The sequence below is a fragment of the Manis javanica genome, chromosome 15, assembly GCF_040802235.1.
Source record: "Manis javanica isolate MJ-LG chromosome 15, MJ_LKY, whole genome shotgun sequence".
NCBI classification, from domain to species: domain Eukaryota; kingdom Metazoa; phylum Chordata; class Mammalia; order Pholidota; family Manidae; genus Manis; species Manis javanica.
In genome coordinates this window covers 30,125,990-30,152,811 of record NC_133170.1, presented here as the reverse complement: position 1 = coordinate 30,152,811, position 26,822 = coordinate 30,125,990, and the positions used below count along the sequence as shown (strand labels likewise).

At 39.4% G+C, this 26,822-nt stretch overlaps 1 protein-coding gene and 1 pseudogene across 11 annotated transcripts in view; both read right to left on the bottom strand.

Annotated features, from left to right (window-relative positions):
- Positions 1–1,253: 1,253 nt before the first annotated feature.
- Positions 1,254–26,822, bottom strand: part of CCDC77 (coiled-coil domain containing 77) — a 43,997-nt gene continuing 18,428 nt past the window's right edge. For 4 of the 11 annotated variants that reach the window (XM_037001610.2, XM_037001614.2, XM_037001612.2 and 1 more), the window contains 9 exons: positions 14,568–14,710; positions 11,125–11,221; positions 10,211–10,283; positions 9,246–9,340; positions 8,120–8,268; positions 4,690–4,909; positions 3,130–3,255; positions 2,876–3,028; positions 1,254–2,109 (listed from right to left, as the gene is read on the bottom strand). In XM_037001610.2, the coding sequence (XP_036857505.1) occupies positions 1,963–2,109; positions 2,876–3,028; positions 3,130–3,255; positions 4,690–4,909; positions 8,120–8,268; positions 9,246–9,340; positions 10,211–10,283; positions 11,125–11,221; positions 14,568–14,641 (1,134 nt within the window). In that variant the 5' untranslated portion in view covers positions 14,642–14,710 and the 3' untranslated portion in view covers positions 1,254–1,962. Of the gene's footprint in view, positions 2,110–2,875; positions 3,029–3,129; positions 3,256–4,689; positions 4,910–8,119; positions 8,269–9,245; positions 9,341–10,210; positions 10,284–11,124; positions 11,222–14,567; positions 14,711–18,191; positions 18,436–19,445; positions 19,567–26,822 lie in introns of those variants that run through there. The other 7 variants (XM_037001607.2, XM_073222824.1, XM_037001608.1 and 4 more) reach the window with 3 other exon arrangements.
- LOC118968968 (U1 spliceosomal RNA) lies at positions 14,914–15,060 on the bottom strand (annotated as a pseudogene).

Here is a 26,822-nt window from a genome sequence, read left to right as displayed (position 1 = left end):
ATGGTCACACTCTATTGAGGAACTTCCAGGCTGTTTTCCTCAGTGGCAGTACCATTTTATGTTCTCACCAGCAATATTTGAGACTCCCATTTTCTCTGCACCCTTAGTATCCCTTACTTTTCTATTACAGCCATCCTAGTGGGTGGGAAGTGGTATCTCATTGTTGATTTCCATTTCCCTAATAATGATGTTGAGCATCTTTTCATGTGTTTATTGGCCATTTGCATATTTTCTTTGGCAAATGTCTATTAAGATCTCTTGGCCATCTCCTGTACTGTCTTTTATCGTTCAATTTTATGAGTTCTTTATATATTCTGGGTACTAGATTTCCTTATTCTTAATCCTTTACCATCACCCTACTGAAGCAGTTAGATCTATGTCTATTTTATAGAGGAATAGTCTGGAGCCTGTAGAGTTTTAGTAAGACACATGACTGAATCTACATCTGTGATTCCCCAAAGTCCATGCTCTTCCCAGTACTCTATACTGCTTCCCGATGACAGAGCAGTTTTAGCTGATGATGAGGTTTAGAAGTGGCTATGCCAGTGGGTGAGTAATACAAAGATGAATATCATCAGAATTGAGGCCAGGGTGCTAGAAACATCATCAGATTGATGAAGTCAATGATGGTAGACCTCACAGTCATTTGCAAAATAAAAAAGTTGGATTATATGATCTCTAAGATTCCTCCTTATTCTGAATTTATATGATTTAACAAGCCTTTCTGTTTTGCCCGGCATCAAAATAGAGTCAAGAAAAACCAGCTCCTTAAGTGTTAGGACAACAGGAAGAACCATCCATTTACAAATGTCCCTCTAAAGCCCTCAGGGAATTTCCATCCTAATTTATTGGTGTAAAGAACCTGATCTGCTATCATAGCTTTTTGAAAAAAGGTAGCATCACCTCCTGGCAGTTCAATCACCACTTTTCTTAACACAAATATGAAAACCTGAGTTCTTTCCTCTGTCCTTGGTGAATCAGAAGGATGCTATAACTAAGCAAGGGCAACTGGCTTCCCAGAGGCTAAGTACACAATTATTTTGCTCTGAAGGCAGAACAATTTGCCTAAGAAAGGATACAGATGGAAAAAACAGTTTGGCACCACCATCGTTTTGTAACACCTGCACTACCTCCAGCACCCAACGATCTCAAGGGACACATCTGTACAGAACCACGAGACCATGGGACAGGTAAGTCAACTGAGTTATTAACAAAGTGTAAACACCATTTTAACAAATTATAGAAAGCTCGAATAGAACATATTAATTATTTTATTGAAAAATAATTAATTTGAAATATATACATTTTTTTAAATCATGTTATTGGTAAAATACTGAACCTTTCATACAAGGATCATTTAAGTTTCACTCACTCTTAACAAAGTAACACTAATTCTACATTATCGTTTTGCTTAAGAGCAGGGTCTTCAGTGCCCTCTGGTGGAACTTCATGAGATTGGGTGTCCAAAAAAATAATTCAGGCGCCACAACTCACAGCTGAAGAAGTTAAACAGCAGAAGTATTCACATTTGGTAAGTTGGGATGTGCTGTCCCTGCCCTCTCCCTAGCAGAAAGGCCGCCTCAGTGGTGCCACCTTCTCCTCTGCCAAGCTCAGCCAAGCTCACAGAGAAAATATTTTCTTCCTAAGTTTTCATCATCATCTTCTTAAAAAGACAAACACCTGTCCTCATAAAGGGAGAAACAATGTGGGAAAGTCTCTAAGTAGTTCGGGTTATAATCCAGGCCAAAAAAACAAAGGTCAATAGGACAGCAAAAATTAAAGATAAAGCTTACCATGCAGGAAGAGCGTTTTTAGTGGTCCCTGATTCTTCATTCTGTCTTTTTAAATAATGTAAATCACATGTTAGCCAATTCTATACCTACAGTTTCTGGGAGATGACCTTTTTCTCAGATTTCAGGAAGCAGACCTATTCCAGACAAGGGCCATTTCTACACATAAACATCAGCAGAGTCTAAGTTCATTCTCCAGACCAAATACTTTGGACTTGATGTTCTTCAGTTCTCCTTGTATCTTACGTGCCCGTCTATTGCTGTCTCGGACCTCACACAGAAGGGCAAGATCCTGGTGTGCCCGGGCATTAAGTGTTGCCTAGGGATTTGAAAAAAAGGAGAAGAAAAGATCATGGCACATGCCAGGGCAGGGGAATCAGTTGTCAGGACCAGGCTACGCTGGCTCCTTGTTATGAGATTTTCAGGACATAGGATAAATCCACTTCTTAGTTTGTTTAGTGACAACTGAAAGAAGATGTAGAGTAGAATTAAAGCAAAAAAGGCTCAAGACTCTGCTTTCCCATACAATACTAAAGGAGTCCTGGGACGGAGATCAATAAATGACTAAAAGAAGAGCCAATATAAACATTATTGATAAATTTGCCAAAGAATGAAAGAAAACATGTCTTCTTTTCTATAATTAACCATGTTTGGAAATAGTAACTAACCATTTAGGATATCTGAAGCACCGGTTAAATCTCTTTAAGAAGGATCTTGAGGCAACTTGGATTCTAAATAAAGCTCTGTCTGAAGGGGAAAAATTACTTTATTACTCAATTACTCACTTTCTCCATTTGCAAAATGGGGAAAGTTCACTTAATCTACTTCTTGAATCGGGAGGGATGAAATTCCTGTTAACTTTCGCTTAAGGAAGTATAACAAGGCAGTCGCTCACTTACTTCAGTCTGCCCTGTATTCCCTTTAGTGTGCACCTGTTACACTGCCCTGAGTGAGGCATGAAGGGTGGTGATTGGTCAATGCCCTCCTCAGAGCAACAGCACGCCTTTCTTCAGAGGAGCCCTCAGGGCCGGTCTCCTCACTTGCACCCTTTCTCTCCCCTTCGGTGATTCAGGATCAGCAATTACCTTATAGAGCATTTGCTCCAAGTCTTTCAGTTTCTGCCGGACAGCCTTAATATCTGTATTAAAGCCCTCTACTTCCAACACACGCCGATTCTCCAAGGCCTCATAGCGTTTTGTCATTATCTGTAAACGCTTCCCCATCTTGTTAGTGCGATCCTAAACACAGGGAAAGGGAAGGGCGGTTATGAAGATGAGGGAAGCATTCCCCGAGCCATCTGCGTGTCCCGCTCCACCAGAAGTGGCAGGGAATTTTGTACCTTGAAGATCTCTCTCCTCACTACCTCTTCCTCACGAATTCGGGCAAGTTCTTCTTCTAAGGAAATGCACTGCTCGTGGTACATGTTGGACAATTTTTTCTCTTGTACTAACTTATCCTTTAGGGACTGCAGGTCAAAGGAAAAGAATACTCAGTTCTACAATTTAGGTAATTCAAATTGCACTTAGGTAAAGAAAGAAAGAAAGGATTTTCAAAAGTACAAAATGAGTTAAGGAACAAGACAGCAAGGAACTTTGGAGAACATTTCAGAACCTATTTCTAGAGGATTCTCTTAGCCTTTTTCTAAGGTGTTCATAGTAGAAAATCTTTGAAACAGATATTTTGGGTTCATGTAGGAATCAGAAAATGGAGCTCAAAACTGTCCCAATAAGACATTACATGTTTTGGGACACACTCCTAAAGTTCTTCCTGAAAAATAAAGAAACAAGCAACATTTATTATACATGTTCCACTGAACAGAATGATCTTTTAAAAACCTAAATTAGATGGCACTTCCTTACACACAATCCTTCAAAGGCATAGCAACATTTAGAGCTGAATAACTGACCCTTGAACATGGCTTTGATTTGTACAGGTCCACTTACTTTTTTCAAAAATATATTGGAAATATCTTTGGACATTGGAGGCAGTTTGAAAAAGTATTTTCTTTATTCTAGCTTACTTTATTGCAAGAATACAGCATATAATACATAAACAAAATACGTGTTAATCAACTATTTGTTATCCGTAAGGCTTCCAGTCAACAGTAGGCCATTTGCAGTTGTTTTGGGGGAGTCAAATGTCATATGTGGATTCTGACTGTGAGGGCAGTTGGTGCTCCTAACCTCATGTTGTTCAAGGTTCAACTTACCAAGAATGTGAAGGCACAAGAAGGCCTCTGGCATTGGCCACTGCCTACCCCTCCAACTTCCTTGTGTACCTTTTCTCCTTGCTTATTCCTCTACAACCACAATAACATCTTTCCTTTTCCTTGAATGGTCTCCTGGAACTTTAAACCTGCTCTTCCCTCTGCCCGGAATGCTCTTCACTGAGGTCTGTATGATAAGCTCAGTCCCCTTTTTCAGGTCTCAGCAAGGACACCAGACCTGAGAGAGCACCTGTGCTTCCCTACGGAGGTAGACTTCCAGAAACGCCATGTAATCTTCACATTATCTTTTTAATTCCTTTTTAATTCCCTACTTTTAATAATCTATTGCTTTCTGGGTTATTTGTAATGTTTCTGTCCTTTCTTACCCGTTAAGATGTAAATGCCATGAAGGCAGACCTGGTCTCGCTGATTTACCGCTATACTCCAAGCCCAACCAGCAGGAGTGCAATAAATACAATGAATCAGTCAGTCAATCAATCAATCGCTTACTTTTCCAAATCCCAAAACACCCTAACAATGATTCTTTGAAACCTATTTCTTGAGGTTGCTGCTCCAACAGCTTCTTGGACTGAATGGATCTTACATGACAATTCTTAAGTTCTCTGGAATTTCCTGACTCCTTTCAACTCTCCCCCCAAAATAAACAATTTCTGTAAGATATAAGAAAACTACCTTAATATATTCATTTTGGTTATGATGACTCTCATGAACAACTGGCCAAACTTTTCCAATTTTATCTTCTTTCTTCTTACACTGCACTCTGTATTGCTTAATCTTTGATATCAAATGATCCTTTTCGAGCATCCATGACTTCTCTTTACTTTGGTTTTCAAATTTGAGTTGCAAAAAATCTTTGGTGCTCTCATAGAGCAGATCCTGGGTATGGTGGAGACTATGAAACCAAGTACAAACATGGACATGAAGATGCTTACGCAGCACATACGACACACAGTCATTCCAAACAACAGGAAGACAGAGGTTCTTTTAAAATTGGGCAATATATAAATTCTGTAAAATATTAGCAGTTTAAAAAATATGCTTCATTTGAGCATTTGCAATCTTACATATTCTACTGGATAAAGTTTAATGTGTCTGCCCATGCTCACTGGCTCACAAGCTGGTCTTTACAGATATTTTCCCAAGTGTCAGTTTCAGGTTACATAATTAAAAGACCTACAGAAATATTTACATAGAGCCTGCACAAATATGGACTATTTCCAGGCACTAGACTTTACCATAAAGAACTAAACCATGGTTTCTAAGGGCTAACACAGCTCTAAAATGTCCAAAACACCTTTAGTTTTGCTTATGCTGTGGTCTACTTGTAAACTGCCCAGTATCAGTCTTTACTTTTTTCAATCAACTTCTTCTATGAAGTGAAGTCATCCTGACAATTTTAGCTGATTTAATTTCTCCATTCTCAGAAATTCTGTATCAGTTGAAATATATACTTCTGTATTATAATTCAATACTTGCTAATATACTATGTCATGTTTTAATCATCAACATGTATGTTTTCCAACCTGAATGAAAGCATATAACCATTTATTTCTGTCTGATTACCACCAGACTGCCACGGCCTATACCACCTACTGAACATATACAAGGTACTAAGTAGACTTCTGCTGCATACTGAGATTCAGGAATAAACAAATGATGTTTCTCTTAAAAGAGAATATCCCTAGAAGTTAACAACTTATCAGTTTAACACCCACATCCAGAAAAATACTGTATCCGAGGACCAAACTGCTTATAAAGAATACTAAACAGTGCGAGGCGATCAATGTAGTTTTCCATGAATAAATAATGCCAGATCCACTCAGTTCTTTTCATGAGTAACAGGATGCACAGGGAAAATGACAGCATAAAGCCAGGCACAAAGTAAAGTAACTATCACCAGATGAAAATGCATAGATATGTATTTGTTTATTCAGGTCTATGTGTATGTGCACTAAGGGACAGACTGATTCAGTTACCACAGGATCTCTCTTGCTTTCAATGAGTTATTTTATTCTATCTTACACTTATGTTCTCAGTTACAAGCCAGGGAAGTATGGTCTTGTTAATGCACAAACAGTTTGAAAGTGACACCCAAAGGGCAGCCCTTAAATGGCCTTGGATTTCATGCCATTCAATATCCTTAGGATGATCTGCCTAATGGAAGGAACTGATCACATGTTCAGATATGCAGATGATGAGAAACTAGGATAGTTCCTAATATTCTGTAAGATATATATAAAACTACAAATTACTGTGACAATCTAAAAATATTGTTTTCATAAAAACAGTTAAAATCCAATGAAAAGTGAAGATGTTATGCTTAAGGAAAAAATACCGAAAACATTAATGAAGATGAGGAGGCACTAGCCAGAGGCAAACATATTACGATATGTTAAGAGAAACAGAGCCTGCAAAGGTCAGAAGGCATGCTCTGCCCTTAAATGGTCAGAGATCTTAAAAATATGAGTATCATGTCCAGTTTTAATCACTACACTTTAAAATGGTGGAAGACACTAGAAAAGACAATAGAGGAGACAATAAAAAAGTGATAAAGGGATGAAGAATGTAATGTGAAAAAATATTCTAAAATGTGGGATGTTTAATGCAGAAAAGTGGCAGTAAGATGCAACTTGGTAAGGATCATTAAGTATTCAACAAAGGTTTTGTATGCCTATTGTGCACACAGGGCAGGACAGAGGCTACAGCAAGACCCCGGGGAACAGACATAATTACAATACGTGGTGATAAATGGCACCAGAGAGGCATGCTCATCATTATGGGGATGTGGAGGAGGAAAAACTGAGTTCTGCCCAAGGAAGTCTGAAGATAAGGGGTGACACTGCAAAGCAAGGTGCCTGCCACAGAGCAAGGGTTCCCTAAATAACAGATATTAGTCTAGCTGAAGAACAAGGTGACAGCAACAGAGAAGCTCAGACCGAAAAGGTTAACTTGATGCCAGATGACAATGGTCCTAATAATTCATGCTAAAGTAGCAGGACTTTATTATAAGACAAAAGGTGAGTTAGCAAATGTTTTTAAGCTACTGACAACTCCTAATGTGGGAGCTAACTCATAACAGTGAAGCAGACCATACAACACAAAGGGATCGGTAATGGGAAGAACAGGGAGATTGTTGCAACAATTTCAACAAGAATATTGCTTGAACCAAAATAGTAAGACCAAGAGGGCAGAGAATGGATTTGAGAGGCTCTCAGGCTTACTCTATAGGGTTTGCAATTAGGGAATAAGAGAATGAGGAGTTGAAGATAATCGTGAGGTTTCAATCTTGGGAAACCGATGGATGTCATTTCCCATTTAGTTTAATGATGTCACAGGTCTGTGATGGGGGGTTACTTGTTGAGAAAGACCATTTGGTTTCAGTCAGGGTATATTTGAGGTGTACATGTTCAACTGAAAATGCCTTTACAGCACAGGTCTGGCCTCTGCCATCAGACCAAAGGCTGAGAAGGGTTAGACAGGTAAAGAACCAGGGGCCACAGAAATCAAGGGAAATTAATTTCAAAGAAAGGGTAATCAATGGTGCCAAATCCGCAGAAAGGTCCGAATTACAAGGAGGTCTTCAGAGACACAACTGATCCTAGAAATTAAGAGTCAATGAGAACCTCGGGAAGGGCATGCCTATAACACGGTGGGGATGAAATCAGACTGCAGAAAGGGGAGGAAACAGGCAGGGAAGGAACAAAAACAGTGAGCAGAGAGAGTTTGTGGATTTTTGTACAGGTATGCAAAGTCATATTTTTCCATATTCATGAAGGACTGAATAGAAGGAAAGGCCTTTCTATTCTGGGTCAGATAACATATCAGTGGATAAAAGAATATTTCTTATCTGCTAAGATTAAGCCAAAACAGAAAGGGGTTAAGCAGACTTGCAGCTTACCCAGCAACTCCAAGAAAAGACAACAGTATTCCTGGCAAAGCCCAGACACCCACTGACACAGAGGCAGGGTGTCTGATGAAGACAGTTTTTTCAAGGCCCCTTTCAGTTTCATGATCCTTTGTTGCTAAATTATAGGACAGTTAACTTTCAAGCCATTCAGAAAAATATAAAACTCTGTTAGGTACAGCTTTCTTAAACACTCACTTTTTGGTAAGCTCTTTGATTTTGTCCTGATTTCTCTGGTGGCGAACTTGAATTTCCTCAATGCGAATCCGTCTATCTTCCATGAGCCCTTCAACTTGCTCTCTAGAAAGCTTGGTCTGTTCTTCTAGCTGAGCCTGCAGGGTTTCCACCTAAATAGGCCAAAAGGGGTGAGCCTCCTACTCCTGCTGTACTTCCCCTTACCTCTTATCTCTAAAAGAGAGCCTTTCTCCAGAAAAATTTAAAGAAAAGAAACCTCACAAACAAAAAAAAACAAAAGCAAATCAGCAAAACAAACAAAAGAAAAATCTTACCTGTACTCCTCCCTAGTAAATAAGGCCAGGCTATACAAGTGAAGACAGTCCACACTAAACTTAGCATCGATACACACAGAAGGCTGGATAATTCAGTTTCTCTACGCTAAGATTCTTGCCTTTTCACTATCTTTTAGATACTATTTGGGCTTTTCGAAATTTTAGAACTGTTTGCCTTTTAAGTTCTGGTTGCATAGAAATAGGATGACTGTTGCATTTTTTAATTATAAAACTCAAGCAAAATAAGCCTAATATAATCTTCTTCTCTGAGTCTGGCTATCATGACTCCAAATGGAGACACTGGTAGAAACTGCCACTTAAATCAATAGACATTCCCCCCTCTATCATAAGGATAGGAACTTGAGTGCAAGTAGATGAAAAATCATGGTTGCAAATGATAAACAGTTACCAAGTGGTGAAAGGTGACTCATTACTTTCCTAGACTTTAGAACACACACTAAATAAATGGATATACTCCCAAAGGTTGATCTGTCAGCACAGATAATTCTCTGTTTATCCCCTAGGCCAACCACAAAGGGAATTCTTACTGTATTATGGTTTTGTTAGGTAGGGCTTAGCATATAAGCTGAAGCAACTGAAGGTTCAGAAAAACACTTCTAGAATGGTTCAATACAGTATAATGTTTTCAAAAATATAAGTTCTCAGAAATTAGGAACAACCTCAATTTTCTCAATCATGAGGTCCAGATATAACACATGTACAAGGAGGTACTTACCATATAATAATGAAGGTATGATACACAAAGCTAAACTCATGTAGGAGACTGTTTTGGTCTGCCAAAATAAATTCTTTACCTGTAGGATGAGTGTTTGTATGTCTCTTTGGTGCTGCTCAGAATTTTCTTCCTTCTTTCTCATTGCTGATTTTCTTTGACTTACTTTAGAATCATCTAAAGAAAAAAACAAAAATTAACAAAGACCTTCCCTTAGCTTTTCTGCTCTTCAAGACTTTTCCTTAGCTTATTCTGCTATTCAGCATTATCTCTACAGAGGTGTTTGGTTTCATTTACTTGTAAGGAAGGAAAGGAAAAGATACTATAACTATAGTGCTTAATTTTTCAAGTAGGAATCTCTATAAGGGAACTCTGCTAGGATATCACCTTCATAATAATAGTCACCTTTCTGAAAAATAAACCACTAAGTTTTCCTTTGGAGCTGTGTCTATTTTCTTTGTAAAACTTTATTTAACCAGAAGGGTAAGGAAAAAGAAAAACTCAATCTAAACATTTTGGTCATGATGTATCATGCAATTTTCAAAAGACAAATTTATTTAAAAAATCACAAGAAAAACATTTTGTAACTAAGTGTGGTAATGGGTATTAGCTAGATTTAATGTGGTGGTCTTTTCATAACCTATACAAATATCGAATCATGTTGTATGCTGGAAACTGATATAATGTTATATGTCAGTTATATCTCAATTAAAAAAAAGACAAAGAAAGAAATTTGGGATTTCCATAAAAAAAAGAGAGAAATTAGACTGAGGTTTTTAGAGAAGCTAATTAATAGTCTGTGATTCCAGAAGTTGTCCAAATCTGTTTTGTGACTTATCACCGAAAACATGTTAATTATATGTCTTTTATTCTACTTCATTAAAACATTATGGAAAGGTTAAAAAAAGAAAAAGAAACTCATTAAGATCTTAGACCTCCATAGGCATCATAAGTACATTCATTATTACTGTATAGTAAGAAATAATTATTTGCACTGTGCTTTTGAATTTTGCATCAATGAGAAATTTGTAATAATATGGTTGGTACCTGCTCTGAAAACTGAAGATTCATTCTGTTCACATACACCAACAGCTTGGATAGTCTTTTGGAGAATGCTGACCTGAAAGAGCAAAAAAAAAAAAGGTATAGAAGTAGTCTTCCTATAGATTTTTTAGCTTTAGTTCCATGGACCAACACTATTCATAAATCAAATTGGTCAAAATTTATATAATCATATAAAGATGTCATGCATGAGAAACCAAAGTAGACAAAGTAACAAACTGAATAAAATGTGATATAAACTAAAAAAATATAACATCAGGGTTACCAGCAATATATACTTTAAAAAAGTAATTGTCTTTAACAGAGGCCATTAGGAAAGTAATAGGAACACAGAAATATGTATATGCACATATGTATAAAGATGCTCATTGAGGCAACATTTACAGAAGTGAGAAAATGGGAAGAGTATACTTACACATAAATATTCCTAATGAATGGAAAAGAGCTTTATCTCTGGGATATAGAATTAAGGAAGACTGCCGCTTTTACATGACAGAGTTATGAAATCTGCATGTTTGTTTTCAATAAAGACCATACATTACTTTTGTGATCAGCATAAAGAAAGATTAACAAAGAAATCTGAGTACTGAAACTTGCTCCCACACGAAGTCTGCTCCCGTCTTCCTCTCTAATCTCTTCCCTCTCTGTGCTTTAGGGTTTCCAAATGTCGAAATGAGGTAAACAATGCTACTTCCCAAAGTTTTTGAAGAAAAAGAATAAAATCATAAAGCTCTTTGTAATTACAGAAAACACTTTGAAAACCTAAACATAGAACTATGATAGCTAATTATTCTTCTATCTTCTTTTACAAGTACCAAAATGCTCTAATTATTTTGTAAATAATAATTTTGCTTCTTATAGAGGGTGTGCTTACCATACTATACCAAAAGATTACTCACTTTGTTGGGCGGCTCCTTATAAAAATAGGTCACTTCCCCAGTGTCTGTTCCCACAAGCGCCAAGAGATTCTGAATCTTTTGCTTGTCTTCTAGCTCCCTGCAGTTCTCAGAGAGTAAACACAGAGTATGTCCAGAGTAAGCAATTTTTTCTGGCTAAAATATCTCCCTTCTGACTTACATGTTTTCAAAACAATGGTAACCTAAGATTAAACCTGAATAGGATTTATCTAGACATTAGCTCTAATTTTTAAAACATCAGGTGTTTATATTCAAGAATTCAGAAAAAAGGGGCCAGAAAATAACTTTTTAGATGGTTCTAGAAGAGAACTGTTGTGGATGCTAGGGTCCCCTGCCCACGTTATTCCCTTCAGGACTGACGGGTTCATCCCCCCAGTATTAACACCACAGAGAGTGTACATGGTAGTGATTTCCCCAGTCCACCCTCAGAGGGCCTATATATAGCCATTTATTCAGGTAATTGCACACTGGGGAAAAGGAAATACCCAGGCACTTCAAGGCCTTCTGGATGCAGGGTCTGAGTTGACACTGACACCTGGTGGTCTGGAGCATTATTATGGCACTGGAGCATATGGGAACCATATAATAAAAGGAATTTTGGTCCCAGTTCAGCTCACCATGGACCCACTGGAGCCTGACCCAATCAGCGATCATTTCCCCAATCTACAAATGTGTAACTGGAATGGACATATTTAGTAGTTGGCAAAACCTCCCAATTGGTTTCTTGGCTTCTGGATTGAGGCAAGTAGAGGCTTCTGAAAATGCCCCTCCTTACCCCAGCCATGATAGTAAATAAAGACCTGAAGGATGCAGGGTGGAGGTCTCCATTAAATCCCCACTTAACTGATAAGTCTGACCTATGCAAGCTGGACAGGTAACACTGCACAACCACCAAATAGTCCAGTTTCACTGGGTCAGATGTAGTGTTTCTGCTGGAGCAGATTAACTTGGTCTTAGGTACATGGTATTGGCTGCTGATTATGCAAATGTTTTCCTCTCCACTCCTAACAGGACCAGAAGCAGTTCCCATTCATGTGGGGTGAACAGCAGTATACTTCAATAATCCTTCCCTAGGCCCACATTAACTCTTCTGCTCTCTATCAAATCAGCCCAGTAGGACCTAGATCTGGGCATTCCACAGATCATATTAGCTCACTATTGATGGTATCATAGTAAATCAGACTGGTCAGACAAGAAATGGCAAGTGCATTAGAAGCCTTGGTAAGATCCCTGTGTTCCTGAGGGTTGGATGTAAACATTATAAAGCACATCAGTGAGGTTTTAGGGGTCCAGGACATTCCCTTCAAAGTAAGGATAAATCATTGCATCTCATACCTACCACAACCAAGAAGGAAGCATAATGACAGAGATACAGACCAATAGAATAGGACAGAAAGACCAGAAATAAGTCCTACACATTTAGTCAAATGACTTTCAACTGTCAATGGAGGAAAAGACAGTCTTTTTAACAAAGGGTGCTGGGAAAACTACATAGCCACATGCAAAAGAATGGAGTTGGACACTTACCTGACACCATATACAAAAATTTACTCAAAATGGGTCAAAGACCTAAATTTTTTTTTTTTTGAGAGGGCATCTCTCATATTTATTGATCAAATGGTTGTTAACAACAATAAAATTCTGTATAGGGGACTCAATGCACCACCATTAATCAACCCCAAGCCTAATTCTCAACAGTCTCCAATCTTCTGAAGCATAACAAACAAGTTCTTACATGGTGAACAAATTCTTACATAGTGAATAAGTTCTTACATGGTGAACAGTACAAGGGCAGTCATCACAAAAACTTTTGCAAAGACCTAAATTTAAGAGCTTCAAACTATGAACTCTTAGAAGAAAACATAGTGATATTGGATTTGGCAATGATTTCTTGAATATGACACCAAAAGCACAAATAATGGAAGGAAAAATATGCAAACTGGATCTTATGAGAATTAAAAACCTTTGTGCATCAAAGGACACTATCCACAGAGTAAAATGGCAACCCTGAGAATAAGAGAAAACATTTTCAAATCACTTATCTAATTAGGGATTAAAATCTGGAATATATTTTTAAAACTCCTAAAATTAAGTAACAAAAAACAAATAGCCCAATTAAAAAATGGGCAAAGGACTTAAACAGGCATTTCTCTAAAGATACACAAATGATCAATAAGCATGTGAAAAAATGTTCGACATCACTAATCTTTAGGGCAATATACATCAAATCAATAAGATACTATTTCACACCCATTGGGATGGCTAATATTAAAAAAATAGAAAACAAGGGCTGATATTCATATGAAGAAACTGAAACTCTGTGCATTGCTGATAGGAATGTAAAATGCAGCCACTGTGAAAAACAATATGGTGGTTCTTCAAAAAAATTAAACATAGAATTAGCATATGACCCAGCAATTCCACTTCTGGATATACACACAAAATTGAAAGCAGGGACTCAAACAGGTATTTATTCACCAATGTTCACAGCAGTGCTATTCACAATAGCTAGAAGGTGGATACAATTCAATGTCCATTGACAGACAAAGGGATAAACAATAGTAGTATGTCCATATAATGGAATATTACTTGCCCTTAAAAAGGAACGAAATTCTGATACATGCTACAACATGGATGAACCTTAAAACTATTATGCTAAGTGAAATAGCTCACACACAAAAGGACAATACTGCATAATTCCACTTGTATGAGGTTCCCAGAATAGGCAAATTCATAGAAAGTAGAATTGTAGTTGTCAGAGGCTAGAGGAGGGGGAACGGGGAGTTATCATTTAATGGGTACACAGTTGCTATACGGGATGATGAAAAAGTTCTGGAGATGAATGGTGGTGATGACTGCACAATAATGTGAATGTACTTAATGCCAATGAACAATACACTTAAAAATGATTACAGTGGTAAATTTCATGTTACACATGTTTTACCACAATTGAAAAGGAAGAAAGTGTAATGCAGCGGATGCTGTGGAATGCTGCCCAGATGCTGCCTTCAGGACCAAGACACCCATCCTCCAGGAGCAGAGCCCTCCAAGACCTGCCCTTTGGCTGAAGGGGCTGCCTCTCCCAAGTTTACACCCCAGCCCTGGTGGCAGCTGACATCAAATGACTGGTCACTGTGGGGGGCACCAAAGTCCAACTCCTTTGCTTCTGAAAGGCTGTCCTAGCCTCCAAGCCCGCTGTGGACTCAAGTTGGCTAAAGCCTCTGTTACCACTGAACGACAGTGCAAAATCTCCCTCTGCCCAAATCTGCTCTTCAATGTTATTCCTGAGAGCCTCCACACTAACCAGCCTGCAGGCAAACCTCCATCTCAGAGTCTGCTTTCTGGGGAATACAATTTAAGAGAATGACCAGAGGAAATTTATCTTGTTTAGTGCAATTAAGAAATGTAACCCTTCTACTTGGTACCTGATCCTCAGTCGGTCATTTTCCGAGTAGAGGCGTAGAACGTGTTCCCGTTCCTGGAAGAGGCAGACCTGCATATCGCTTAGTGCATTCTGCAATTCAGCAACCTCTTCCTCCCTCTGCTGCAAATCTCTTTCTAATTTATGCTGGAAAAAAGAGCAAGTTGAATATCTCTTAAAGTGAATGGCTTCACCAATACAGAATTCAAATGACCTGAGTTTTAAAACTATAGGTTAATGTGATGTTTGCATATAACGTCAAAGCTCTCCTATCTTCCTTTTCCAGACTATACAATCCAGAATGCCACATGACTCAACTGTTCTATTCAACTACATTTTTTTTTTTTTTACAAGCGAAAGCATGCAGTCCCCCACTACCAGAAATGATGCAGCCAAGTTTCCCACATTTGGGGAAATAGCAGGGGTCAGCAGTTGATAAGCCTCGCCCTGGGAAAAGCACCTTCGTGATCATGGCATTTCCCCTGCCAGGTAAGTATTATTCAGCTTTTTTTTTTTAATACTTTCTATGTATAAGCATTATGAAATTTTGAAAAATAAACATGAAAAGGTATGATTCCTGCCTGCAGAGCTGAGGAATTCTGTGGGGAGACAGACATGTAAACAATTCAGATAAAATAATTATTTAATGGAGGAGCATGCATGTAAAATAGTAAAGGGGGGGGTACAGCAGGAGTAAGATTCCTGAAGCCTTTTTGGGATGGTGAAAAAGATCTGAAGCCTTTTTTGGGACATTTAAAACGTTGAAGATTGCTAGGGACAAGCAGAGGGTAGGCACTCTCAGGAAAGAGGTAAACAAGAGAACCATCAAAGAGCTACGCATGTCTGGGCAACTGCAAGTGAGAGGCTGACTGGAGCTGTGTGAACTGGAGGCCGGATGCTGGTGAGGAGTTTGAACCAGGGTTGCAACAGGAGTGAGGAGGCTGTTGGAATGGATCAGGCAATATTCAGGAAGGAGAATCAATAGGATTCACCTAGAATTGGATGGAGGGACTGGGCAGAATGTAGGCAATGATACCATTTACTAAGACAGTGAAGAAGGAAGAAGTTGAGAGATAAGGAATGGAGGGAGGGGAGATGGTAGTGCTATGTGTGTATGTACAGGTAGGGTAGAAAGAGGAAGATCAGATCAGATGTGGGCACATTAGCATGGAGCTCAGAGGAGAGAGTCAGCATTAGTTATTAGATGTCATCATCCCGTATGCAGTAGGATAACGCATGGATAAAATGAGGTCCTTTATGGTGGCTCTGGAAAAACTGCTGACATAGAAGACTAAGGAAGGGGAACTGTTAATGGAGACAGAAGAACTGGTCAGAGAGTGAGACAGAAACTGGAAAAGAAAACCACACAGAAACCAAGAAGGAAGAGTTTTCAGAAAGGAGAGAGGTCAGTAGCAACCAACACCACAAAGGTCACTGAGAGGAGAGATGATTTGACAAATAGAACTGCAGAGCACAGGAGGAGCAGTTTTAGTGCAGCAACGAGGACAGAGACCAAACTGGAGGCAAGAAGTCCCTGAGTGCGCAACAAAGTCTAGGAGTGTGACTGAGAAAGTGAAATGCTGTCTACTTGAGAATAGCTAGAGGGGGAGCACAACTGAAGAGGATGTTTTTCTTTTAAGCTGGGAAAGACTTAAGTGTGTTTATATACTGAGGAGTAAAAAGCCAACATCAAGCAAGAGGTTAAAATAGAAAACAAGGTGAAGAAAGATGATGATGCAGGGTTTCTTAGGAGGAAAAAGAGGTGGGGGCCATGGAGAATGCTGGATCAATTCAGCCTGGACAGGCAGAGACATCTTGATCCTGAAGCAGTAAGAAGAGAGATGGACACGGACGTAGGTAACTGTGTGCCAGTGGGCAGGAAGGGAGTCCCTGCACACTAGCTGGTATTTCCTCTGTGCACTAGGAAGCAAGATTGCCTGGTGAGAGAGGAGGGCTAAGAAGGGGTTGCAGGCTGGAGAGTAGGGAAGGTGTGGCACAGAGGCAGAGAGAGAGGCAACCAACTATGGGTAGATGAGAAAACAGCTGTGTAGTGACTGAAATACAGAAGTATTTGTTTACCATGTAATGACTTGGGACCTTTCTAGGAACAGTGGCTCTCAACTGCAGAGATTCTGCCTTTGCCCCAGGAGAAATCTGGCAATGTCTGCAGGCATGTTTGATGTTACAACTGAGGGTGGGGTGGGAGGCAAGGGAGGTATGCTACTGGGATCTAGTGAATAGAGCCCAAGGATGCCGCTAAATGTCCAACAATATACAGTAAAGAATTACCAGGCCCCAAAGGTCAACAATGCCAAGGTTGAGGAGTCCTGCTCCAGAACAGGGGAGAGAATTGATTAAATCCTAACTAGGGTTTTTGCCATGCAAATGGAGCATAAGAATAAGTGGGGGGGGTCACATGCACTTACTACTGCAGCGAAGCCTGATGGGCTTCAGGTTAGAAGGAAAGGACAGGATGTCGGAGGTGGATATGCTTAGAAAGCTGAAAAATCAAGGAGCTACGTAACAGTGAAGCTAAATGATAGGTTTAAGGAGTGGAAGAACTACAAGTATGAAAGACCACGAAGTAAGAGTTTTAAGACTTTAGAGGTGGAGCAGTTTGCATGGTAGAGGCAGTTAGGACTCAATCAAGGACCCACAAGTGGGTATGAACCTAGGCTGGGGAGGAAGGAAATTTTAAAAAAAATACTGTTTATAAATTATCTGCTTGTGATACAAGCTGGCACTTCTTGATCTTCTCTCAGAGATGATGAAAAGCCTTAATCAGAACCTAAAAGTACCTACAACACTTGTTTTTTTCTTCCTTCTGTAAAGCAACTTTACTCTTCCCTCTGTGATCATTATTATTCCATCGCTCCTGCATAGGTCAATTCAGTTTCACATTTAAGAATACCTCAATCTGATCTGTGCTCCTAGAAATTAAATTTCATTTTTCAATATCAATACAATGAAGTAACATTCTAGCAGCTGGGATGTGGAGGGCAACACAGTTCACTCTCCACCTTGTAAATGGACAGGCTTGGAGCCAATGCTCAGTGAGACACCCGAGATACTGCTGTAAGTCGCCGTGCTCAGCAGTCTGTCTATCTAACCTAGCATCCCGAATCAAGGCCTTAAATGCAAAATAATTATTTGCCTCTCTTTATCCTGGCAGAAATAAACACTGAATAAAAATAGGCATCTCTTCTTAGGCTGGTGCTTTACTTGATCCAGAATTAATACTTCCTCTCATTTTTTAAGTGAGTATTCAAACCCAGGCCTTTCGATCCATGAGTGGTATGTTTGCAATGAACCACAGCTGTTCTTAAGTTTCCTTGATAATGACTTATTCATAAGTTTGACTTTGGGAGGTCTGTGGGACCAATTCCTTTCTTGCCACCACTCTTTGGTCTGAGCCAAGGACCAAACACCTCACCCACTGCGGCCCTCCAGCCACAGTCTGGCTCCAGCAGCAGAGGAAGGCTGTTTCTCAGCTGACACTGGGGCAAAGGCATAGGGCCCTCAGTGACTCCAGACCCCATTCCAAGGAGCATGAGCCCACCCGTGCCTCCGGGCCCATGCTTTCATCCCAGCAGGAGTTGTTAAGATTCCTGCATCATCTCTTCTTTACCTGTTCCTCAAAGGCTTCTTTGTATAATTCTAGTTTCTTCAATAGGTCCTCATTTTCTACCTCACACTCAGCTATCTTCTTCTGATAATATTCCAGAAGCTCCTGAGAAGGGCAGAGGATAGCCAGATGATCTTTGATGGAAGGCAAGGGAGTTGACTCCACTGAATCTGGGAAAGACACTCCCTTCCACCTGGTGGAACCACTGAAGCCACAGGCAGCACCATGTTTGGGAACAGTGGTCAGCCTATATGAAATTAGGTAAGACATACATTAACTCTGAACATTTATGAAACACTAATTTCTTTAATAAAAAACAGGTTTATGTTCATAAAGTGCTTACAATTAACCTTGAAAATGATGCCACAAGTTAGGGTATAATATTATGAATGGTTTTCCAATTACTAAATGCTTAAAACTGGATTCAAAATACCTGTTAGACAGCATTAGACTCAGACACTGAGAAGTGACTAGTGGTTAACAAGGAGAAGAAGAGTAGGGTGGGGGGGACTGTTGAACCACTGTGATGTACATTTGATAAAATTAAAAAATAGAGAATCCAAAAAAAGATGGTGGTGTGAGAAGACAGAGAGAAACCTCCTCCCCAAATTACATAAAACACAAAAATATAGCAAACATAACTAATCCTGAAAAGCCAACCTGAAGACTGCAGAACAGACTGCCCACATCTGGGGAAAAGAGAAGACCTCACAGAAAAGGGAAAAGTAGCAAAGCCACAATCCAGTGGGACCAAGCCCTCTCTCCCCACCCACAGGCAGGAGGAAGAGAAATGGAGCAGGGAGGGAGTAGAAGCCCGGGAGTGCTTAACACCCAGCCCTGGAGATCTACTCCAGGAACACAAACCCACGTTACATGGTACTCTGGAGATCAGAGGTGTTGGAAAGCAAAGACAGGCAAAAAAACACTAAAAGATTTAGATTTGAGCAACTTGTGAAGAACAGGTATGCACAACCAGCACCCTTGGAACAAAAGAAAGGTGGGCACTTTGAAAGACTTCCCAGCAGGGCAGGGGGTGCTAAAGGGGCAAGGATTACACAGAAATCACAGTTCAGGAGAAAGGACAAGTGGACAAAATTGTCCCGGCACGCTCAGCCTAGCAGGTTGGGAACTCTCAGGAGCTTCAGACGCTCCACCTCCATGGCTGGCAGTGCACCACAAGAACCTCCACCCACCCCATTCCACTGTAATATACAGCCTGCTGCTCCTTCTCCCTCCCACAGGCATTGATCAACACACCTGCTGAGCCACCTCACAACAGCTAAAGAGGCTCCTTCCTTCATTTGGCCCGCTGGAACTGGCAGTGGAGGCAGGCAGTGCAGCCAAGAAGGCAGGAAACCCTCCCAACCAAGCTCCTTCCTCCCAGCAGGTGCCTCTTCCGCTCACCTGTGACCCCTATCACTGCTGCAGGTGTACAGCAGCTCCAGAGAGTAGAGCTTCTGGGCACTAGAGAGCACTGCCTACACAAAGTTTTTATTCTATAGGAAACATTAAAATTGAAGTGGCAAAGGAATTTGGTTCAAAACAAAATTATAAGAAAAAAACACCAGAAACAGGGCTTAGTGAAACTGAAATCAACAAACTTCGTGATAAAGATATCAAAATAAAATCATAAACATACTCACAGAGCTACAGAAAAATATTCAAGATCTCAGGGGCAACTTCAAGAAAGAGACAGAAACTTTGAAAAATAAAGTATCCAAAATGAAACATACAATGGAGGGATTTAAAAGTAGATTAGATCAAGATAGCAGCGTGAGTAGGGCAGCGGAAATCTCCTCCCAAAACCATATATATTTTTGAAAATAGAACAAATACAACTATTCTTTAAAAAGAGACCAGAAGATTCAGGACAACAGCCAGGCTACATCTACATCTGCGAGAACTCAGCGCCTCACGAAGGGGGTAAGATACAAGCTGCGGCCTGGCGGGACCCAAGCACCACCCCTACCCCAGCTTCTTGCGGGAGGAGAGGAGTCGGAGCGGGAAGGGAGGGGGAGCCCAGGACTGCTAAATACCCAGCCCTAGCCATCCACACTGGAGCGCAGACACACAGTGCGTGGGGCGCTGGATATTAGGGAAATGGAACAGTAAAATCTGCGAGCTGGTTCCCACAGCCGGCGCCCCTGGGACAAAAGAAAAGCGAGTGCTTTTTGAAAGTCTTAAAGGGACAGGAGCCTCACAGCTGGATGAAGTATCCCGGCACACTCAGCCTAGCAGCTGGGAATCCCAGGGAACTCCAGGTGCCCTAACGCCCTGGGCGGCAGCACAGCTCTGAGGCCTCTCATGGTGATAAACAGCCTCCCACCTGTTCCCCCTCCGGTGCAGCCCCACAATTGCGGAGCAGCAGCCTGAGACCAGCCACGCCCACAGCAGCCATGCAGAGCTTCCTACACAGCAGCCAGGCAAGAATCAGAGACCCAGTCTGAGCGCAGCTGCCCAAGACAGGCCGCGAGGGGTCGCCATTCTCAGAGAAGAGGAAGGCAAGGAGCAAGCGGGAAGGGATTCTGTTCTCCCAGCTGACACATGCACCAACTGCCCACGACAACCTCTTTCGCCATGAAAAGGCAGAAGAATTTGATCCAGATCAGAATCACACAGACATCCTCCCCTGAGAGGGAACCTGGGAAGACAGACTTACACAATCTTCCTGAAAAAGAATTCAAATAAAGGCCCTAACCACGCTGATGGACTTCCAGAGAAATATGCAAGATCTAAGGAGGGAGAATACAGAAATAAAACAATCTCTGGAAGGACTTTAAAGCAGAATGGGTGAGGTGCAAGAGGCCATTAATGGAACAGAAATCAGAGAACAGGAATACAGAGAAGCTTATGCAGAGAAAGAGATAAAAGGATCTCCAGGAATTAAAGAATATTAAGAGAACTGTGTGACCAATCCAAATGGAAAAATATTTGCATCAGAGGTGTACGAGAAGAAGAAAAGAGAAAAAGGAATAGAAAGTGTCTTTGAAGAAATAATTGCCGAAGACTTCCCCAAACTGGTGGAGGAAATAGTTGCTCAAACCACAGAAGCACACAGAACTCCCAACACAAGGGACCCAAAGAGGACAACACCAAGACACATAATAATTAAAATGGCAAAGATTAAGGACAAGGACAGAGTATTAAAGGCAGCCAGAAAGAGAAAAACGGTCACCTACAAAGGAAAACTCATCAGGCTATCATCAGACTTCTCAACAGAAACCTTACAGGCCAGAAGAGAATGGCATGATATATTTAATGCAATGAAACAGAAGGGCCTTGAACCAAGAATACTGTATCCAGCATGATTATCATTTAAATATGAAGGGGGGATTAAACAATTCCAAGACAAGCAAAAATTGAGGGAATTTACCTCCCACAAACCACCCCTACAGGGTATTTGAAAGGGACTGCTCTGATGGAAGCACTCCTAAGGGGCCAAACAGATGTCACCAGAAAAAACAAACTTACAACAAAGAAAGCAGAACAATCAAATACTAACTAAAGGCAAAAAATAAAATCAACTACCCACAAAAGCAGTCAAAGGAAACACAAAAGAGCATAAAATAAAACACCTAACATATAAAGAATGGAGGAGGAGGAATAAGAAGGGAGAGAAATAAAGAATCATCAGACTGCGTTTATAATAGCTCAATAAGCGAGTTAAGTTAGACAGTAAGATAATAAAGAAGCTAACCTTGAACCTTTAGTAACCACAAACCTAAAGCCTGCAATGGCAATAAGTACATATCTTTCAATAATCACCCTAAATGTAAATGGACTGAATGCACCAATCATAAGACACAGAGTAATAGAATGGATAAAAAAAACAAGACCCATCTACATGCTGCTTACAAGAGACTCACCTCAAACCCAAAGACATGCACAGACTAAAAGTCAAGGGATGGAAAAAGATATTTCATGCAAACAACAGGGAGAAAACAGCAGGTGTTGCAGTACTAGTATCACACAAAATAGACTTCAAAACAAAGGAAGTAAAAGGAGATAAAGAAGGATATTACATAATGATAAAGGGTTCAATCCAACAAGAGGATAACCATTTAAATATATATACACCCAATACAGGAGCACCAACATATGTGTAACAAATACTAAGAGAACTAAAGGAGGAAAAAGAAAGCAATGCATTTATTTTAGGAGACTTCAACACACCACTCACTCCAAAGGACAGACCCACCAGACAGAAAGTAAGTAAGGACACAGAGGCACTGAACAACACACTAGAACAGATGGACCTAATAGACATCTATAGAACTCTACATCCAAAAGCAACAGGATACACATTCTTCTCAAGTGCACATGGAACATTCTCCAAAATAGACCACATACTAGGCCACAAAAAGAGCCTCAGTAAATTCAAAAAGAGTGAAATTCTACCAACCAACTTCTCAAACCACAAAGGTATAAAACTAGAAATAAATTGTACAAAGAAAGCAAAAAGGCTCGCGAACACATGGAGGCTTAACAACATGCTCCTAAATAATCACTGGATCAATGACCAAATCAAAATAGAGATCAAGCAATATATGGAAACAAATGACAACAACACAAAGCCCAAACTTCTGTGGGATGCAGCAAAAGCAGTCTTAAGAGGAAAATATACAGCAATCCAGGCATATTTAAAGAAGGAAGAACAATCCCAAATGAATAGTCTAATGTCACAATTATCAAAATTGGAAAAAGAAGAACAAATGAGGCCTAAGGTCAGCAGAAGGAGAGACATAACAAAGATCAGAGAAGAAATAAATAAAATTGAGAGGAATAAAACAATAGAAAAATCAATGAAACCAAGAGCTGGTTCTTAGAGAAAAAAACAAAATAGATAAGCCTCTAGCCAGACTTACTAAGAGAAAACGAGAATCAACATACATCAACAGAATCAGAAACAAGAAAGGAAAAATCATGACAGATCCGACAGAAACACAAAGAATTATTAGAGAATACAACAAAAAACTATATGCTAACAAGCTGGAAAACCTAGAAGAAATGGACAACTTTCTAGAAAAATACAACCTTCCAAGACTGACCAAGGAAGAAACAGAAAATCTAAGCAGACCAATTACCAGCAATGAAACTCAAGCAGTAATTAAAAAACTACCCAAGAGCAAAACTCCCAGGCCAGATGGATTTACCATGGAGTTTTATCAGACATACAGAGAAGACATAATACCCATTCTCCTTAAAGTTTTCCAAAAAATAGAAGAGGAGGGAATACTTCCAGACTCATTCTATGGAGCCAACATCACCCTAATACCAAAAACAAGCAAAGACTCCACGAAAAAAGAAAACTACAGACCAATATCCCTGATGAACACAGATACAAAAATACTAAACAAAATATTAGCAAACCGAATTCAAAAATACATCAAGAGGATCATACACTATGACCAAGTGGGATTCATCTAAGGGATGCAAGGATGGTACAACATTAAAAAAATCCATCAACATCATCCACCACATAAACAAAAAGAAGGACAAAAATCACACGATCATCTCCATAGACACTGAAAAAGCATTCGACAAAATTCAACATCCATTCACGATAAAAACTCTCAACAAAATGAGTATAGAGGGCAAGTACCTCAATGTAATAAAGGCCATATATGAAAAACCCACAGCCAACATCATACTGAGTAGCAAGAAGCTGAACATTTTTCCCCTTAGATGGGGAACAAGACAGGGATGCCCACTCTCCCCACTGTTATTCAACATAGTACTGGAGGTCCTAGCCATGGCAATCAGATGAAACAAAGAAATACAAGGCATCCAGATTGGTAAAGAAGAAATCAAACTGTCACTATTTGCAGATGACATGATATTGTACATAAAAAACCCTAAAGACTCCATTCCAAAACTACTAGAATATCGGAATTCAGCAAAGTTGCAGGATAAAAAATTAACACACAGAAATCTGAAGCTTTCTTATACACTAACAATGAACTAATAGAAAGAGAAATCAGGAAAACAATTCCATTCACAATTGCATCAAAAAGAATAAAATACCTAGGAATAAACCTAACCAAGGAAGTGAAAAACCTATACCCCGAAAACTACAAGACACTCTTAAGAGAAATTAAAGAGGACACTAAAATGCAAACTCATCCCATGCTCTAGGCTAGGAAGAATTAATATTGTCAAAATGGCCACCCTGACCAAAGCAATCTACAGATTCAACGCAATCCCTATCAAATTACCAACAGCATTCTTCAACGAACTGCAACAAATAGTTCAAAAATTCTTATGGAACCACCAAAGACCCTGAATAGCCAAAGCAATCCTGAGAAGGAAGAATAAAGCAGGGGAGATTATGTTTCCCAACTTCAAGCTCTACTACAAAGCCACAGTAATTAAGACGATTTGGTACTGGCACAAGAACAGACCCATAGATCAATGGAACAGAATATAGAGTCCAGATATTAACCCAAGTATATATATGGTCACTTAATATACGGTAAATGAGCCATGTATATACAATGGGGAAATGACAGCCTCTTCAACAACTGGTGTTGGCAAAGCTACATGCAAGAGAATGAAACTGGATTATTGTTTAATCGCATACACAAAAGTAAACTCAAAATGGATCACAGACCTGAATGTAAGTCATGAAACCATAAAACTCTTAGAAGACAGTATAGGCAAAAATCTCTTGAATATAAATATGAGCAAGTTTTTCCTGAACACTTCTCCTCAGGCAAGGGAAACAAAATACAAAATGAACAAATGGGACTACATCAAACTAAAAAGTTTCTGTACAGCAAAGGATACCATCAGCAGAATAAAAAGGCATCCTAAAGTATAGGAGAATATATTTGTAAATGACATATCTGATAAGAGGTTAACATCCAAAATATGTAAAGAACTCACATGCCTTAACACCCAAAAAGCAAACAAACTGATTAAACAAATTTGAATGGCCAACAAGCATATTAAAAGATGCTCCACATCACTAATCATCAGGGAAATGCAAATTAAAACTACAATGAGATATTACCTCACACAAGTTAGGATGGCCAATATCCGTAAGGCAAGAGACAACAAATGCTGGCAAGGCTGTGGAGAAAGGGGAACCCCTCCTACACTGCTGGTGGGAATGTAAACTAGTTCAGCCATTGTGGAAGGTAATATGGAGGTTCCTCAAAAAACTTAAAATAAAAATACCATTTGACCCAGAATTCCACTCCTAGGAATTTACCTGAAGAAAACAAGATCCCAGATTCAAAAAGACATACACACCCCTATGTGTATTGCACCACTATTTACAATATGCAAGCTTTGGAAGCAACCTAAGTGTCCATCAGTAGATGAATGGATAAAGAAGAGGTGGTACATATATACAATGGAATAATTTCAGCCATAAGAAGAAAACAAATCCTACCATTTCTAACAACATGGACAGAGCTAGACGGTATTACGCTTAGTGAAATAAGTCAGGTGGAGAAGGACAAGTACCAAATGACTTCACTCATTTGTGGAGTAAAGCAGCAAAGCAAAACTTAAAGAACAAAATAGCAGAAGACTCACAGACTCCAAGAAGGGACTAGTGGTTACCAAAGGGAAGGGTTTGGGGAGGGTGGGTGGGGAAGGAGGGAGGAGGGGACTAAGGGGCATTATAATTTGCAATCACAATAAAGGCAGGTCACGGGGAAGGCAGTATGGCATGGAGAAGACAATGACTCTATAGCATCTTACTATGCTGATGGACAGTGACTGCATTGGGGAGGTGAGGACTTGATAATATGGGTGAATGTTGAAACCACAATGTTGCTCATGTGAAACCTTCATAAGATTGTATATCAATGATACTTTAATTTTTTAAAAATCAACTCAAAAAAGGAAAAATACATGTTAGAGAGTAAAAAGATAATTTTTTTAAAAAAGTAAACTAAGTAAGATCAAAGAGTAACATAAAATGTAATACTTTAAGACACACTAACAAGAACACTTATACAACTGCTGGTGGAGTATAACTACAGAGAGTAAATTGGCAAAATCTAGTAAAATGGCAATTTTTCTTGTAAGAAACTCATCACATATGTACAAGGTGACTGACACAATGAAAATATTTATAGTAACATTATTTGTAATAACAAAAACAGTAAGCCTTCCAAATGTCTACTTAATGGGATAACATTAAGTATATATTGTATGATTATACAATGGGATTATACTTAATGGGATAACATTACGTATATATTGTATGATTATACAATGGACTATTATCTGAAGTTACTAGAAACTATCAATTAGAAATACATGTATGAATATGAATGTATCATCTAAACAATATTAAATGGAAAAATGAAGGTAGGTGCATATATAGAAGATATTAGCATTTATTTAAGATTGGAACTTGCAAAATGAAAGTTTATTTTTAGGAATAGGTATCTAAGTGGCAAAGTTAGTAAGGAAGGCAATGACAAATACAAGATTCAGGATTAGAAAATACAGCCCAGTTAGTACCACACAACTACACCAGATACCAATCTCTAGCACGGGGAGACATTTAAATTAAACAAACCAAGAGCAGATGAGATCAAAGGCTAATCAAAGGCTGGACAAGGAAGTGCTTTCATTTATTTGCTTTTAGCAAACAGATTTAAACTAAAACAATGA